At 34.2% G+C, this 15,986-nt stretch overlaps 1 protein-coding gene across 1 annotated transcript in view; it reads left to right on the forward strand.

Moving 5' to 3' along the window:
- Positions 1 to 15,404, forward strand: part of LOC140142379 (polycystin-1-like protein 2) — a 125,689-nt gene extending 110,285 nt beyond the window's left edge. Inside the window, exons 9-10 of the mRNA XM_072164348.1 lie at positions 8,824 to 9,039; positions 13,763 to 15,404. Coding sequence (XP_072020449.1) covers positions 8,824 to 9,039; positions 13,763 to 14,931 — 1,385 coding nt within the window. The 3' untranslated portion in view covers positions 14,932 to 15,404. The remainder of the gene's footprint in view (positions 1 to 8,823; positions 9,040 to 13,762) is intronic.
- The last annotated feature ends 582 nt before the right edge of the window (positions 15,405 to 15,986 follow it).

The raw sequence follows: 15,986 nt of genomic DNA on the forward strand, positions 1-15,986 counted from the left end.
CTATGGTAGCCGTGCTTCGGGAAACGCGTTTTCAGTTAAGCCTGGTCTTACGACCTCTTAAGCCTTGAGACTAGACAAGCCAACTGCTAAGCCACCCGTCGAGAAATTCGCCCTTGGTGGTATAATCTCAAAAATCTACTTCATGACTTGGTGATAGTAAACTTGTCAATGGTAAAAAAGTAATGCTTAATAAAAATAAAATACATACATAAAATTCAAGGTGCAGTTTGCATTGTAAAGTCAGGTCAAAATAGCTACAGTGAAAAAATATCTAGCAACTTTATCCATTTTGTCTGGCAATGATTCACTAACTAACCATGATGAGTAATGTTCTTCTACTCTATGGTCAGATTTTGTTACTGTCATGTTTGAAAATCGCTTACCGCAAAAGGTTACTCATGTTGTGGGAAGGGACGAAGGTGTCTTGAGAAAGAAAAGATACAAAAAGGTCAAACTGTTATTTGTAGGATTTCTTTAGAATTCACTTTGACATATGCAACAAGTTCCAAAGCAAGTGTCTGACCACAAATCAATGGGTGAAGTTCAAAGACGGTCACTTTAGTAGTCCTGTAAACCACAACATTTCATAGTTAAGAAGATTCAGTGATTTGTGCTTGACCGCAAGGATAGTACATACTTGTCTCAGCACAAAAACCAAGGTAACGTCTCTTTTAAAACCACATTTGGCAAGTATAAATTGGTTTGTTTAAAGTAATCACAGTTACAAGAAACAACTCTGATTTGTGGACTTTGCCCAAATTCTAGCCCTGAGAAAGATGTAATGTAACCTTATCTAAACTGTATTTATGTTGTTGCACATTACTAATAGACTTAATTCAGATTTCTGGATCATAGCAGTCTCAGGTACATTTTTTGTTAAAAGCAGTTAACTTTTAAGTCAATTTGGGTATGTTGAATCCAACAATCTAGGATACCATAAATAGATTTTAAGTTTTGACTTCTAATTTGCATTAAAACAAAATGGCCACCAAAATCATTAAATAAAGTATGTAAAATGCCCCTAATTTATATTCTGATCATAACCTTATAAACCCTTTCTATTAAAATTAATTTCTAAACAGTGTTACTGCAAACTGCAAGTTTTGAATTTACATCTTCCTTGGGTTTTTTTTGGTTCAATTATGACATATCTGTCGTTGTTTAGGGTAGTATACAGGGGGTGAACATAACTGGTACCTTAATTGTTTTGCTTGCTGTATTGTTTTGCTAGTTGTGCTAATTATTCACATTTACACTAAAAATGTTCTTTTTTTTTTTACATGGATGCATAAAAAGGACAATGTTTGACATTGTATGTAAGTTTGAAGACGTTCATATCCTAAACCAATAGGGTTTCCTCCCTTTAAGAAGTATTTGTGCTGTACAGTAAGCAAAAGAATTCAGATACTAGTTGTTTTCACTAACCCCCTCCCCCTCCCCCATAGGTCTATTGCCATTTGGTCTAATACCATTTCGTCTAATTCCCGTTTTGTCTATATTCAATTAGTCTATTACCAGAAAGGCTAATTGCCACTTAGTCTAATAATCATATAGTCTAATGTCCATTTAGTCTAACATTGTTTGGTCTAATAACCAGTATGTCTACTAACCATATAGTCTAATAACCATTTGGTCTAATATCTCTTCAATAATCGTTTGGTCTAATAACCGTTTGGTCTAATAACCGTTAGGTCTAATACTTGTATGGTCTAATAACCATTTAGTCTAATACAATTTCGTCTATTTATTAATAAACTAAATGCTTGTAAGACTAAAATGGTTTGTAGACCAAATGGGTATTAGACCAAATGGCTATTAGACCTATTGGGTATAGACTAAATGGGTATTAGACGAAATGGTTGTTAGACTAAATGGTTTTAGACTTAATGGTTATTAGACAAAATGGTTATCGGACCAAATGGTTATCGGACCAAATGGTTATAGGACCAAATGATTATTGGACGTAGTGGATATAGACCTAATGGGTTTAGACGAAATGGATGTAGACGAAATGGATATTAGATCAAATGGTATTAGACCAAATGGCAAATCCCCCCCCCCCATATATATCCTAAACAAAGACAGATTGGATCCAGCAGCCAATAGCTGCATCTTTTAGCTCAAATTTAAGACCTTATTCGTTGAAATCGTTCAAGAAATAAAGACACGGTGATCTAAATGCCCAAGGGCGATGCAAATTCAAAAGTTGCAGTTTGCTCCATTGCATGCCCTATTGATTTGTACACAAATCGTTCTCGAATAAGAGAACTAGTGCCGCACTTCCATTGGATTAGCATGTTAAAAGCAACTTTTGATTTTGTTTCTTCCTTAGGTTTTAGATCACCATTTATTTAATTCTCAACCAATTTCAACAAATAAGACCTTAAATAAAGAGTAAAGAGTACAGGTATTGGCTGTTTGTTTTAATTTTGACATATTTGTCTTTGAATTGGATATACAGGGGTGAACATAACTGGTACCTTAATTCTTTGGCTTACTGTAGATGCATCTTGATGCACATTCAACTCAATAGGTGTAAATGACTTTGATGACTTTACACCACAAAATGAGCTTGAAACCAAGCAAGCAAAGAAATTATAAGCCAAAACTGAACTAAAAATACATGTAATTCTAGTATCACCATAAAACAGGGTTCTATCCCAGACAATGAACTGTGTCATGGAATAAGAGTGGGATGTCCAAATGTGCATGGTTTAGAATGTGCTTTTGAAACTCCCTTAGGAAAAAGACAGCAGGAAACTCTAAAGTTTCACGCACTCAATCCTGTAATAGCCAACACTCTTTCTTGCTCAGATACACAAAGATTGAGTTTTTAATCTGTGAATTACTTTATGTAATACAATCTGTGACTTCCAGGTGTTATTCTTGCTATTCTGCTCGTGATGTCTCCGCTTTTTTCTTTATATCCGTGTGTACAAACATAAATGTGATATTACTATTGCTAGTAATAGAGAAGTTTGCAAGTAAACCAGTACACCCTTATGCAGTGGCAAGTCTTAGATCCTGTGTTTATGAGCAGAAAAGTAACCTTAGAGTAACTCTAGTGCTAATCTGAATCAGATATGCTTGTGTAGCATCTAAAAAGACATTTAAAGTACATTAATCGGTTTGTTTGAATTGTTCTGGATATAAATAAGGTTGAGTTGGCAACTAATCCAGTTGTGTGATCACTAATGCTTAGATAATATTGCTAAACATCTCAAAAAAAGTAACTAACCCCCATTATTCAAAAAGGGGCTATTGTATTACAAATCTGTAAAATGTGTTGGAAGCAGAATTTATTTCTGCGCATTTTAACACCTCATTTAATACGATAGCCCAGAAAACAATAAAACACCGGTCAATTTAATGTAGTGAGGTCCAGATTTGAAAGTTGCACTTACATACAAATTTTACGATACAAAAACACTCAGATATCATTACACAGATTTCCTTCCATTGCACTGAATACAAAATTGATACAATTTACTGCAACTTTCAAATCTTGGGTTACATTGATTTAAATGTATGCTGTGACGTCAATATTCAGTCAATTGCTGCAATTGAGGTGTCAAAATGTGCAGAAATAAATTCTGCTTCCAACGTATTTTACACATTTGTTATACAATCACCCGTTTTTGAATAATGGTCATTATTTAAGGGGGTTTAGTTACTTTTTTTGAGATGTTTATATACAGGTAGTTTATACGAGAGACATGACCTTAAGAACTGTCTATACTCTTAAAAACTGTCTACGTTAGACCATGTGGAATGGTTTTAAGCTTCCTAAAAAACAAACCCAACAATAACAAGTATAAGCTAAAATACTTAGAATCAACTGCATGTGTAAGATAGATAAGAAAAGTATATGGCAGATCAGAGATATAGAAAAGCTAATAAAATGTTTTGTATAATTTGGAATACCTAGTAAAGTGCCTAAGAATGGTACCCTGCCATCTTTTGCAGTTCATGCCTAACACTTGAAACTATAAATAAAATAATCCACAAATTAAGAAAAATCATAAACATTAAGTAGAAATGACACCCCTTGTATATTGAGCCTTGGTATCTCTTTTATAATAGCCCATACCATTCCTCTTTAGTTGTCTCAGTAACACCGTTAGGTCAAAGTCCCCTCAAACCCTGACCCTAATAAATCAGAACTTCCCATTACATAATGCAACCTCAAGTATTCTAGTTAAATTAAGTCCCTTTACCATTTTGAACCCTCATATCTTATATATAAACGATTAGCCATCAGGGGGGGAAATCAAAATACATATTTGGAAAGTCACCCGACCTGGGTGACAAAACTGTCTAAGGGAGTAGAAATTTTGGATTTGTCTACATAACTGAGAACTTAATATTTGGAAAGAGTAAATTCATACAATTATTTGTACGCCAAATGTGATACATTATCGTTCCTTTAATTACAACATACAAGACCAATCAGAATTACAACTCAATGCAACATGTCAATAGCGGTAGGAAAAATGTGTGTTTCTTATTCAGAATTGCGAAATTGTAATTTAAACTTTGCTCTTCACCTTCATTACTAGTGACATTTTGATGAAAATCTCTGTCTTATTCTGTTATGATATGGGTGATGAAGATATTAGATTGAAATCATTTTTTCATAGAATTTTTTTTTGTCTTTGCCCCCCCATCACCTTTGAAATCCCCCAAAAAAAAAAAAGAATGTGTCACCACTGCATATTGATGATGAAGCACCAGATGAAGATCGAATTTGACATTAACCTTTAGAATATGCCTAGACTTTGGAACATTTTAATGGAATAATTGTGCTTGCAGTTACAATAAGAAGAATGCTGTGCAGTGTTGAACTCTCATCTTTTTTCATCCACTACACATTAGTGAGAGTTATGTCAATGTGGGGGAGTCTTGTGACAGAGCAGAGAGATTATTGAAAGTTGAAATATTACACTATTTCAGAAGATTGCTTTTGCTGACTTGATTTCTGAATAAAATCAAAGCATAAGGACACCACATTTCTTGGGGTTGTGTATCATCTTGATACTCTATTGTTATAAACTTTTTAATATTGCAGTTGAATTTTATGGGGATTTTGGTCTACATATTCAGAGGAGGTAATGGATACTTGGGATTTGGAGATATGATGTGTTGTAAACTGATTGTATGGCTTTGTGTGGTATAATATGCCCAACTGTTTCATGGTAATTTATTTATTATATCCATTCCATAGGTTTATATGTCAATTTTGATATCAAAATAATTGCATCAGTTTTTTCTATGCAAAGATACGGTTGCAGTCGGTTGCTGCATACTAGAGTTATGAATATTTAAAATGGTAAAGGGACTTTTGGAACATCCTGAATGACTGGCAATATTAGATGACAATTTTGGTATTTCAATTGCTAGAGTAAAATCACATTGTCAAAAATACCAGTATATCAGATATTTTATATGAATACCAGAATATTAGCAGTAAATTAACATTAAAATCATGTGCATTATAGTATAATTCAAGTTAGTGTACCTCATTAGTGTACCTCATTAGTATTTATGCTCAATTAATATTCTGAGAAACGCACTAATTTTAGTTTTCAACTTATAAGAATAAATGGGAATTAATGTTAATTGGTATTTAATAACTGATTAAAATAATAATGAACATTTTCAATTCGGATTTTCAATAATTTGAATCAATCAAAAATTTGTGTCAAGTTTTAGGAAATTGTATCTTTTAGTTACTTTTTTTTTTGTTTGTGACTGAAAGCATGTCTGGCATTTTGTTCCAGGTTTTTGCAAGCTAATTGCAAATTAAAAAATATATGTGTAGACCCATGCACAGTAACAATGTCAAGGTAATTTCTGTACTTCACACATAAAGGTATAGGAGGCAATTGCTTACAACATGTTTACAAAGGCATTTTTCAAAATTCAAATATTGCTGGGGTAAAGTGGTGGATATGTGGTGGGTGAGGCTCTCAATGTAGTCGCCCACCTTTTAACACATTGTCCTTTAATTGCAATGTCATTAAATGTGTAAATTTAGGATGTTTTGCTTTGCTGCTCCTATTATTGGCCACCTTGTCACTTCCTCCATGTGGCACTTGAGATCTTGTAGTTTGCTTGTGTTCTGTGATTTGGAATACAACTGATTTGAGGCCCTCATTTATTTTGAAAAGAGATGGTGGTGCCAGATAATTTAGTAACTGGAACATATCAATTTGTGAACAAGCCAAATGTAACTGTAATACTGTAGTTTTTTAAAGTTTTTTTTTAAAATAGATATGATGCCAAGAGGGATGTAAGTTTTCCGGATTAATCTAGATTGCCAGTGCTTTTTTCTGGATTTTTTTTACAAAGTTACTCATATCTGACCGTCCATCTCAAACCGCTCATAAAGTCGGCAAATTGTATTTCGAGTAGTGCAAAATGTGCATAGAGGTTGTATTCATATGTCCCTAATATTTGTCCTACATGTTTCTCATTTTAGTCCAGTCAAACACCAATCTTTAATCCTATTGTTGAAGAGGATAATAAGCTTATACTTGTGTATAGAATTAGTAAAAAGCTTAAGTCTTTGTTTGCTTTGGCTAAATCCTGTTCAAGTGGTGGGTTAACCAACAATTAACAATGAGAGGACATACCTGAACCTCATTGAGTTTGGGATGATTTGAAGTGACCGCCAATTATGACCATTTGATATTTAATACCAGCAATGTGGAAAAAGAGAAATAATGTAGTGCCAAAATAATGCACCCTTTTACTGAAGGGGCAAAGTTTAACAAGTTATAACTCCACTTCTGGATATCGTATGAAGTCAAATGATATATCATTGTAAAGCTTATGATATATATTTTCTAAACATGGAAGAAAACAAATTTGACCAGGGGCCGACTTTACGAGCGTTTCGACCTGGACGGTCACATATCAAAGAAGTTAAAGAAACTGAACAAATCAAATGGTGATATGGGGATGTGAATACTTTCTGAACAAACAATATTAGAAATCTTAGAATAAAGAGATATATTGTAGTATAAAAATAACACATACAGATTCCAAGCAGGAATAATGCCAGCATCCCCATTTGTGAAATAAAGCATTTTTTTCTTGATTCCTCTCAAACTCTGTGTGAGTGGGAGGTGTTACTTTTTGCATACATCAGGCACAGTTTGTCAAAAATGGTAACAATATATTCTGCTGTGACAATCTTTCTTGAAATTGGGAAACCCACTGAGTAACAACCATTCAAGATAGATTTAAATAAAGAAATGTTTATATTTGCGAAGTGGAAGTTTGAAGTTCTATTAATTTTTTATTTTATTCATGAATTAACAAAATTATTGAATGGATGGCAGATTTACAAATAGACAGAAAACATTAGTGCACATGACCTTTCCTGGGAGATAGAGTTTGGTTCCAGTTTATGATTTACTCCCTCAAACAAATTGGGCTCTTCCCGTTGAAATCTATATACCCCTATGAAAGACTGAAAGACATGACCTTAATGTTCCATGCAGGGAATATGAATTTCAAATGGGGTTATCTGAATAGGTGACTCCATTTGAAATCTACACCCCCTGATTGGGAGATTAAGGTTATATCTTCCACAAGTGGTGTATGGATTTCAGCTTGAATAGCCCATTGCTTCACTCTTCACACACCTTACATATGATTCACGCCATCAAACATATTGCTTGACTCGTCACACACCTTAAATAAGGCAATTGAAGCCTGTCATTGTCACCAAACAAATCCCCATTCCTCTCTACTTTGGGAGTGCAAGAACATCTCCTAAAATCTGAAGTGAATTAGGGCACAAGATGGAAAGATAGTAAATGTTAGATTCAGGGAGACAGGTGCATGTAGAGGAACAAAATTGCTTTCTCCTTTGGTCTTTTATTGGGAGATAATACCCGCTGCTTCCACAGTGAATATTTTATACCATGTGCAGCATGCTTTCTATGGTCTGGCCTACGGCTATTACAAAATTGGTGTATTTGCAACCTGTGAATCATGAAGATACTGCTTATAAATCTTACAAAGATATGAATGAGTGGATGTTTGCTCATCAGCTATTCATATTGGATGTCATCTAGTAAATACAAATAGGTTATATTGAAGCTAAAGGCAACAGATTTCCACACTTTGCAGATAAATTTAATTGTTACTTCTTTCAAACATGGATGCAATTATTTCAGGATTGGGAAAGTTAATATCTTCTTATAAGATTTCATTTTGTGTAAACTCTATAATGTAAAACAAAAGGTTGGAGTATTATTATGAATTATTATGACTATCAAAAGGAAATTTTGTTAAGAACTCAGATTTAAGGTCTTGTGAATTTAAATTCCCATCGGCTGTGTACGTCAGCTTTTTTTATTGCCACGTCAGAATGACTTTGAAAGTCATTTTGCAGAAATAATTCATCACTTTGTCATTAATTTGTATTAAAATGTCATGAAAATATTTATTAAAATGTTTCAGTCTTTTTTTTCTACTTGTGTAAACAAATAGTACCTCCTGGCTCTTAATAAGCTGTAGTAATTTGACCTGTCATTTCCTTGCCTTCAATGGTTTGTTGGTTACCATTGAAAAAAGGCCGATAATTAATATTCCATAATGGGAGTGAGCATTTCAAATGAAAGTTACCCAATTTTCTAAATTCTATTTGTAACCCATACTCCCTCTGTAAGACAGAGGGACATGGAAGATTTCAAAAAGGAATATGGAAAATGGAATAGCCCAAAGCACCCCCAATTTGTTGTGACTTATTTATATGATGACTTCTACTAATTCTAACATTCAAACTTATATATATCTTTATGTTTCCAGATATATGTCCACAAATGAATATCTTCCAGAACTGGATTTCAACCAACGACAGCTGTCAAACAACGTTTTCAAGTGCTAATGAGGACACGGCACACTATATGTCAGAATGGAAGGTATCATCTCCAAACTCTGCTAGCCACCCCAATGGATACCATTACTTCACTACAGAAGACCTTAGTGGAGTTCCTTATACAGGAGCATATGCTACATACCCAGGTAAGGCAGGAAAGTTGCCATTACGTTTCACTACCTGTAGAGAATTGATCAAAAATTGAATTCGCTGGAGTTGACCAGATGTTGATCCCTCACTACAAGAGTTATTACCCTTGATTTGGTTGAAAAAGGAGGTGAGACATGATCAAATCTCTCCAAAACGTAATGCTTTTATTATTTCTTATCAACAACTTGTGATGTGCCCAAGCAATATAAGTTGCTTGTTAGATTCCATGTAGCAAAGTATAATTTGAATTTAAAAACTAGTGGGCTATAATCAGCTCAGTATGGTATCGTTTATACCCTAACTTGGTTTGTTCTCATTTCAAGAATCAATAATAAAATAAGAGCAAGACTAAAGTTTATCAAAACAGCCATGGATGCTGATGCTAAATCACTCCTTCAAATTAATAAATTTACTTTATTTTGTGAGGTATTTAATTCGCAAATTTTGTAAGGACCACATTATATTTATGAATATATCTTACTGTGAATTAAAGGAAGTCAGACCAATATGATGAAAGTAACATTGAATTTTTCAATTCTCATAATTAAGTCCCAGCAAAATGCTGGTCATTGGTTAATTCAAAAATAAAGTACCAGTGAAATTAACATGCTTTAAAGTATTTGCAGCCACAATTAATAAATGCGTAATAACACCAGCCATCCAGGGAATTTCTAAGATATGTTCTAGATTTCCAATATTTACATTACCTATGATGTAAAACTAAGTACTTGTGACATATATGGTGCATGAGAAAGAAAGAAAAAAGTCAAGCAGAATTGGACTGAAAAGTGAAAAAATGAAATAAATCTGTGGTGATATGTCTGACATTTTGCTAAGGTCAACCATCTGTAGGTTGTTTTAGGGATACTTTGCAGAAATTAGACTGCTTGAGCTGATTTAAAGGCAAAGTTAATGATGTATGCTGCAAAATGAGTAGGCTCTAAGGATCACCACTTTTGTCATGCAAGGGCAAGAACAACTAATAGCTGCCACCAGAATTATTATAATGAACTATATTCCTATTGATAAATGAAATGCATAAGTTAGGAGTAAATTGCCTGGGGTCTTGATTTTTGATTGGATGGAGAGAGCAGCTAGAAACTTACACAAAAAATATACCAAATTTGATGAGTACTGGAATGTGCGGCAGACTCAGAGTGCATTTTTAGGCTATTTGGTTTAGATTTGGTGTGTCAATTTTATAGATTAGCAAAGGGTGCTTTTACAAAATTGTCTCTAAAAATCTGGACGAGTACAAATTTATCATTCAACAAAGTAAAATTTGAATAGATTCCAGAATTGGGCAAATTTACCTTTTTTTTGACCATAACATTATACATATAATTTCAGTTCCCTTTTCCACTAAGAACACCCCCCCCCAACTGTAAATGGGAACAGGCCTTCCTTTTCCTTGTTATTTATCTTCAATTCTGTTTCTTTCTTCTCTGCATAATACAAGCCACCATCAACATTTTGCTTGAGCCTGTCCCATCAGGACTCAAGTGTGTGTCGGGGTGGAGCAATTAGTTACAAACAAACAAACAACTTCATGTAACACTCTATTATTGACCACCAAGATTGCAATGGTAAAATTCAACATCTTCTTTACTGGCTCTGCTGCATAAAGAATGTATTTTAAAGCAGCTATATAATAATTATACGATTCTTGCACTAGCACAATATTATATAAATCAAATATTGCACTGATTCATCACAAAGTTGAATGAGACTTACTATTATTCCCAGAGGGACTTAGTATGCCTCCAACTGCCAAAAAATTATATAATTTCACTGTTGTGATACAAACCTCAGAATGTTATTTGAATGGTTATAGGCTCGGTAATGTTCGATTTATTTTATACCATTTTCTTTTAAAACTGATCCCATTGAAATTCCAAAACTGTTATTAAAAAAGGAAAGGAAGAAGAGATGAAGATGAAGTAGGGAGGCAGAGACATTGGAATCTTTAACAGGTTGTAATAAAGCAAAATTGATAGTACTTCAAAGACTTTGCTGTATCAAGTTGAAGTTCAATGTGTCATTTTTGCAATCTCAAGTTTGTAGCAAAGACAAATGTTATGTAGTGCAAGTTGGGATATGGTTAATTTAACATGTTAATTGTCAAGTATAACTTTGTAACTTCACTGTGAGCCAAAGAACATTCATGTCTGAAACAAACTGACCTCAAGTTGTAGAGTATGAGTTTTTGCAACCAACATAATCAGAGTTCATTTTATGAGTGTACAATAGGGTGGGGCGAAAACGCTTTTTTCTCGGATCGAGTTGTAACTCTCGGTAAATTTTACTAGGGTACATACTACTATTGTGCTAAAATATCAGTAAGATCGAAGCATGTTTCACCCAGGCAGTAGATTTTCACAAAATCCCTACTTTTTTTGCTATTTCTTACTGTTTAACTCTATATAGAGAAATCAGTAGAAACAATCTGGGAAAAGTAGACATTCAGATACCATCCTAACCATTATTAAACACTTTGGGTAGTTTGTTTGGACCCTCTAGAACATCAGCAAATAGCAAGCAGTCTTCAATTGTTTACCATTATATTTGCTAAAGACATGTAAGCTAAATATTAATGATATTTGAGTTGCTATATTAAGGGGTAGGGGTAACATTATGGATATTTCAGCACAATACTAGTATGTACCCGAGAAAAAGTGTTTTTCAGCCCCACCCTAGTGTACAAGCATGCTTGGAGCAAGGAAACCTGACATGACAATTTGAACACATTTGAGATCCTAGTGATTACATGGAGGCAGTGTGCAGCATGATGCAAAATGTTAATTTTTTGGGAAAACAGGAAAAAGAACTGCTGCACTAACATAACTTTTGCTCTTTTAAAGGTCAAAAACATTAAGGTGAATTTCAAATGTCATTGCTCAAATGTGATGAAACAATTGAATAATGTATGCACAAATGGATTAGAACGGGTGAATGTTGAATACTTAGTAGTTTATGATATTTTTATGTTTATAGACATATTTGCTGAAACAAATAATGATTGAAACATTAAATTTGCATATTATGTCATCTATCATCATCATGAGCCATCATCAACTCACTGCAGGATGAAGGCCTCTCCAAAGTAACAACAAAGTGGGATCTTGTGCTTTCCTCATCCAAGTAACAATTTGTTATGTTTAAAAACTGGATAATTTTATTTCTCTATCTTACTTCTTAGATGTTTTGAAGCTTTTTCTGGATACCCATTCCATAATCATACCATGTAGGTCTATGCAATATCAGTAATATATAGCTGATGAAGCAATGTGTTATCGGCAGGGACAGGCAAATTGCGCGGAACTTTTTTCCGCGCAATCTCCGCCCAATTGGCTATATTTTTCCTATGGGCAGGGATACATGATTTGCACTGAAATAAAGTTCCGCGCAAACTCCCCACAATTTGCTATTTTTTTCCGCGCAAATCGCCTGTCCCTGGTTATCGGTTGTAGATAGCTGATGAACTAGTGTGTCATCAACAGTAGATACCTTATCAAATAGTAGAAAGCTGATGAAGTATTGTGCTATCAGTAGTAGATAGCTGATAAAGTATTGTTGTATCAGTAGTAGGTAGCTAATGAAGTACCATAAACGTTCGCCTAATAGCGCTATGGGCTCCCTTGACATAGTATTTTAGACACAAACTAAAAGTGCCCTCCCATAAAAATCCCACCAGCAAATAAGGGCATACACCCTTAACTCTTGTTGGGATTTTTAGAGGAGGGAGCTCTCTATTTGTACAAGAAATTTACCCCAAGGCAAAGGAGCCCAGGTGCGCCATTAGGCGAACGTTTATGGTAGTGTGCTATCAGTAGTAGATAGCTGATGAAGTAGTGTGCTATAGATAGCTGATGAAGTAGTGTGCTATCAGCAGTAGATAGCTTACAAAGTAGTGTGCTATCAGTAGTAGGATAGCTGAAGTGTGTTATCAGTAGTATTTAGGCTATTATTTATTCTTTAGGCAGTAGTTGATAGCTGATGAAGTAGTGTGTAATCAGCATTAGATAGCTGATGAAATAGTGTGCTGTCAGCAGTAGGTAACTATTGAGTAGTGAGTTATCAGCAGCAGGTAGCTGATAAAGTAGTGTGCTAACAGCAGTAGATAGCTACAAAATGCTATCCACAGTGCATTTTCTAATGCCAGTGTATGTTTGATGATGGTTGAAGTTGAGGTTACTTGCTATTATAAGGTAGATACCTAAGAAGTACTTTCTTATCAATGGTAAATGGCAAAATTTGCTTCAAGTATGCAACAAAATAATGAAGTAAAAAATCTGCCTACATAACAGCTATGGCCAGTGATGGCACCAGGAATATTTGGGGGGGCATTGGGGGAGCAAAGTGAATTTCAGGGAGGGCAAAATCAACCAATTTTGTGCAAAATTGCAGCGAAAAGTGGAAATTTACGTAATTTTGGGTGTTTTGCCTCAAAAGGGGGGCAAATGCCTCCCATTTCTCCCGTAGTGCCGCCACTAGTTATGGCCAAAATAAATGGCTGTGGATGTATATATAATGACACAGTGCGTTGTTTTATAACATTTGAAATATTAGCATTTGCAGATTTTGTAAATTATTACCCCTTTTTTTCCATTCTGATGTTTCACCTTCCATTTTTACTCTTTTCAATTTACTTTGTTTTTGTAGCAGGTGTATGGCATCTAATTATTTACTATTTTAGTTTTTATTTATCATTTCATATAGGCGGTGGCTATACTGCTCATCTTGGCCATATATCAACAGCTATTCAAGACAACATTGACATATTAAAGAATGCCAAATGGATTGACGGCAACACAAGAATTGTCTTCCTTGAATTCATCATCTACAACACTCAAGTCAACTTCACTACCATGGTTCAATTAGTATTAGAAATGTTACCAACAGGTGTATCAGACTCTAATGCTGTTATAATGACCACAAACGATTTGCAAACTTATGGCTATATGTGGTGGGTGGACATGTCATCAAAAGGGCTATTTTGTATGATAGCTGTTGTCAAGATATGCTTAGCTACTGCATCTATTTTGGAGCATGGAAGAGAATACTTACGTACTTTCCCCCCTTTACTGAGTTTACTTGATGTGATTTTATCGATATCAGGAGCAGCATTTTTATCTCTTGAGCTCTCTGCAGAAGTAAACAAACTTCCATCCAGCTACTTGGAACTAACACAACTTTATAACCAGCAGTTGTTAGTATCTTCCGTTCTTGCATGCACTGCATTTTTGGCCTCACTGAATGCTCTGCTATTTTTAAGAGTACTTCAGGCATTTGAAACACCCATCAACATTCTACAGAAAGTGTGGTCGGAAACTTGCAGCACTTCACCCATGTATGCTTTTGCCATTTTGACATTTGCGTATCCAGGTTGGCTGCTCTTTAGCGCCGTAACAAAATACTTCCACACTTTCTGGACAAGTATTCAATCTTTACACAACCTCCTAATGGGTGGAATTTACTGGGATATTGACCACAATCCAGCCATGCCTTACTACATAATGGTATTCCTAGTTGTTGTGAATTTTGTCATACTCCTTGCATTCTGCACCATCATCATTCAGACCTATAAGGCATGCAAAGTTCAAGAGACTCTCAACCAATTCATTAATTTTGGAAAATTATCCAAACTTGGTGTATCAATCAGAAACAGGATAGTCACCGGGAGAATATTATGGAATGTCCGGCTGAGAAAAGCGATCATCGCGAGAGGGTGGAGGAGAGGACGCAATCACCAAGAGCCAGTGTCGTATGACAGAAAATTGATAAAGATACAACAAAGAATGAAAATGTTAGTGCAAAAGATATACAGAGATAATGATACATTACTTGAAATGATAGGTTCAGCCAAACAGAAGTTACATAAACAGTAAATTGTGCTAATCACATTATTTCAACAGAAGTGTTACAAAATAATATTAGGTACAGTTTTGTACAGACTTGAAAGAGGCTCGTATTGCCAGTGTTGAATGTTGTTTAATGCAATTTTTATTTCATCCAGTATCCCAAAAACCTAGTTTTTTTTTTTTTTTTTAACAAGAGGGGATTATTTATCAGTCAGTGTTGGGTGAATAGCGTAAGTTTATAATAAAATTCAAGGGTATGTTTATTACTGTGGCAAACTGAATTTGGTATCATTCTCTTTCATCATGATGTTTATAGTTTAGTAATAGTTTATTTTTTAATTACCTTATTTCATTTCTATGGGCATTTAAGCAATGTGTATGTGAGATGTGTGTCAGCATCAGGCAGATGTGTTATGTTTTTAATTATCATGAATATTGAGATTGTCATGTTTAAAAGTTTTTATAATTGCAGATTCAAGTTTTAGATTTGCATACACCAAAAATTACAACAAAAATGTTTCAAATGACAGATTTACATGATGCACCAAAATTACAACAAAATGTTTAGAAATTACAGAATTACATGATGCACCAAAAATTACAACAAAAATGTTTCGAAGTTACAGATTTACATGATGCACCAAAAATTACAACAAAAATGTTTAGGAATTACAGATTTACATGATGCACCTAAAATTACAACAAAAATGTTTCGAAGTTACAGATTTACATGATGCACCAAAAATTACAACAAAAATGTTTAGGAATTACAGATTTACATGATGCACCAAAAATTACAACAAAAATGTTTAGAAATTACAGATTTACATGATGCACCAAAAATTACAACAAAAATGTTTAGACAGATTTACATGATGCACAAAAAATTACAACAAAAATGTTTAGAAATTACAGCACCAAAAATTACAACAAAAATGTTTAACATGATGCACCAACAATTACAACAAAAATGTTAGGAAATACAGATTTACATGATGCACCAAAAATTACAACAAAAATGTTTAGAAATTACTAATTTGCGTAAAACAAAAATTACAACAACAAAAATGTTTAGAACTTAC

This window comes from Amphiura filiformis, chromosome 20 (assembly GCF_039555335.1).
Source record: "Amphiura filiformis chromosome 20, Afil_fr2py, whole genome shotgun sequence".
Taxonomy (NCBI): Eukaryota; Metazoa; Echinodermata; class Ophiuroidea; order Amphilepidida; family Amphiuridae; genus Amphiura; species Amphiura filiformis.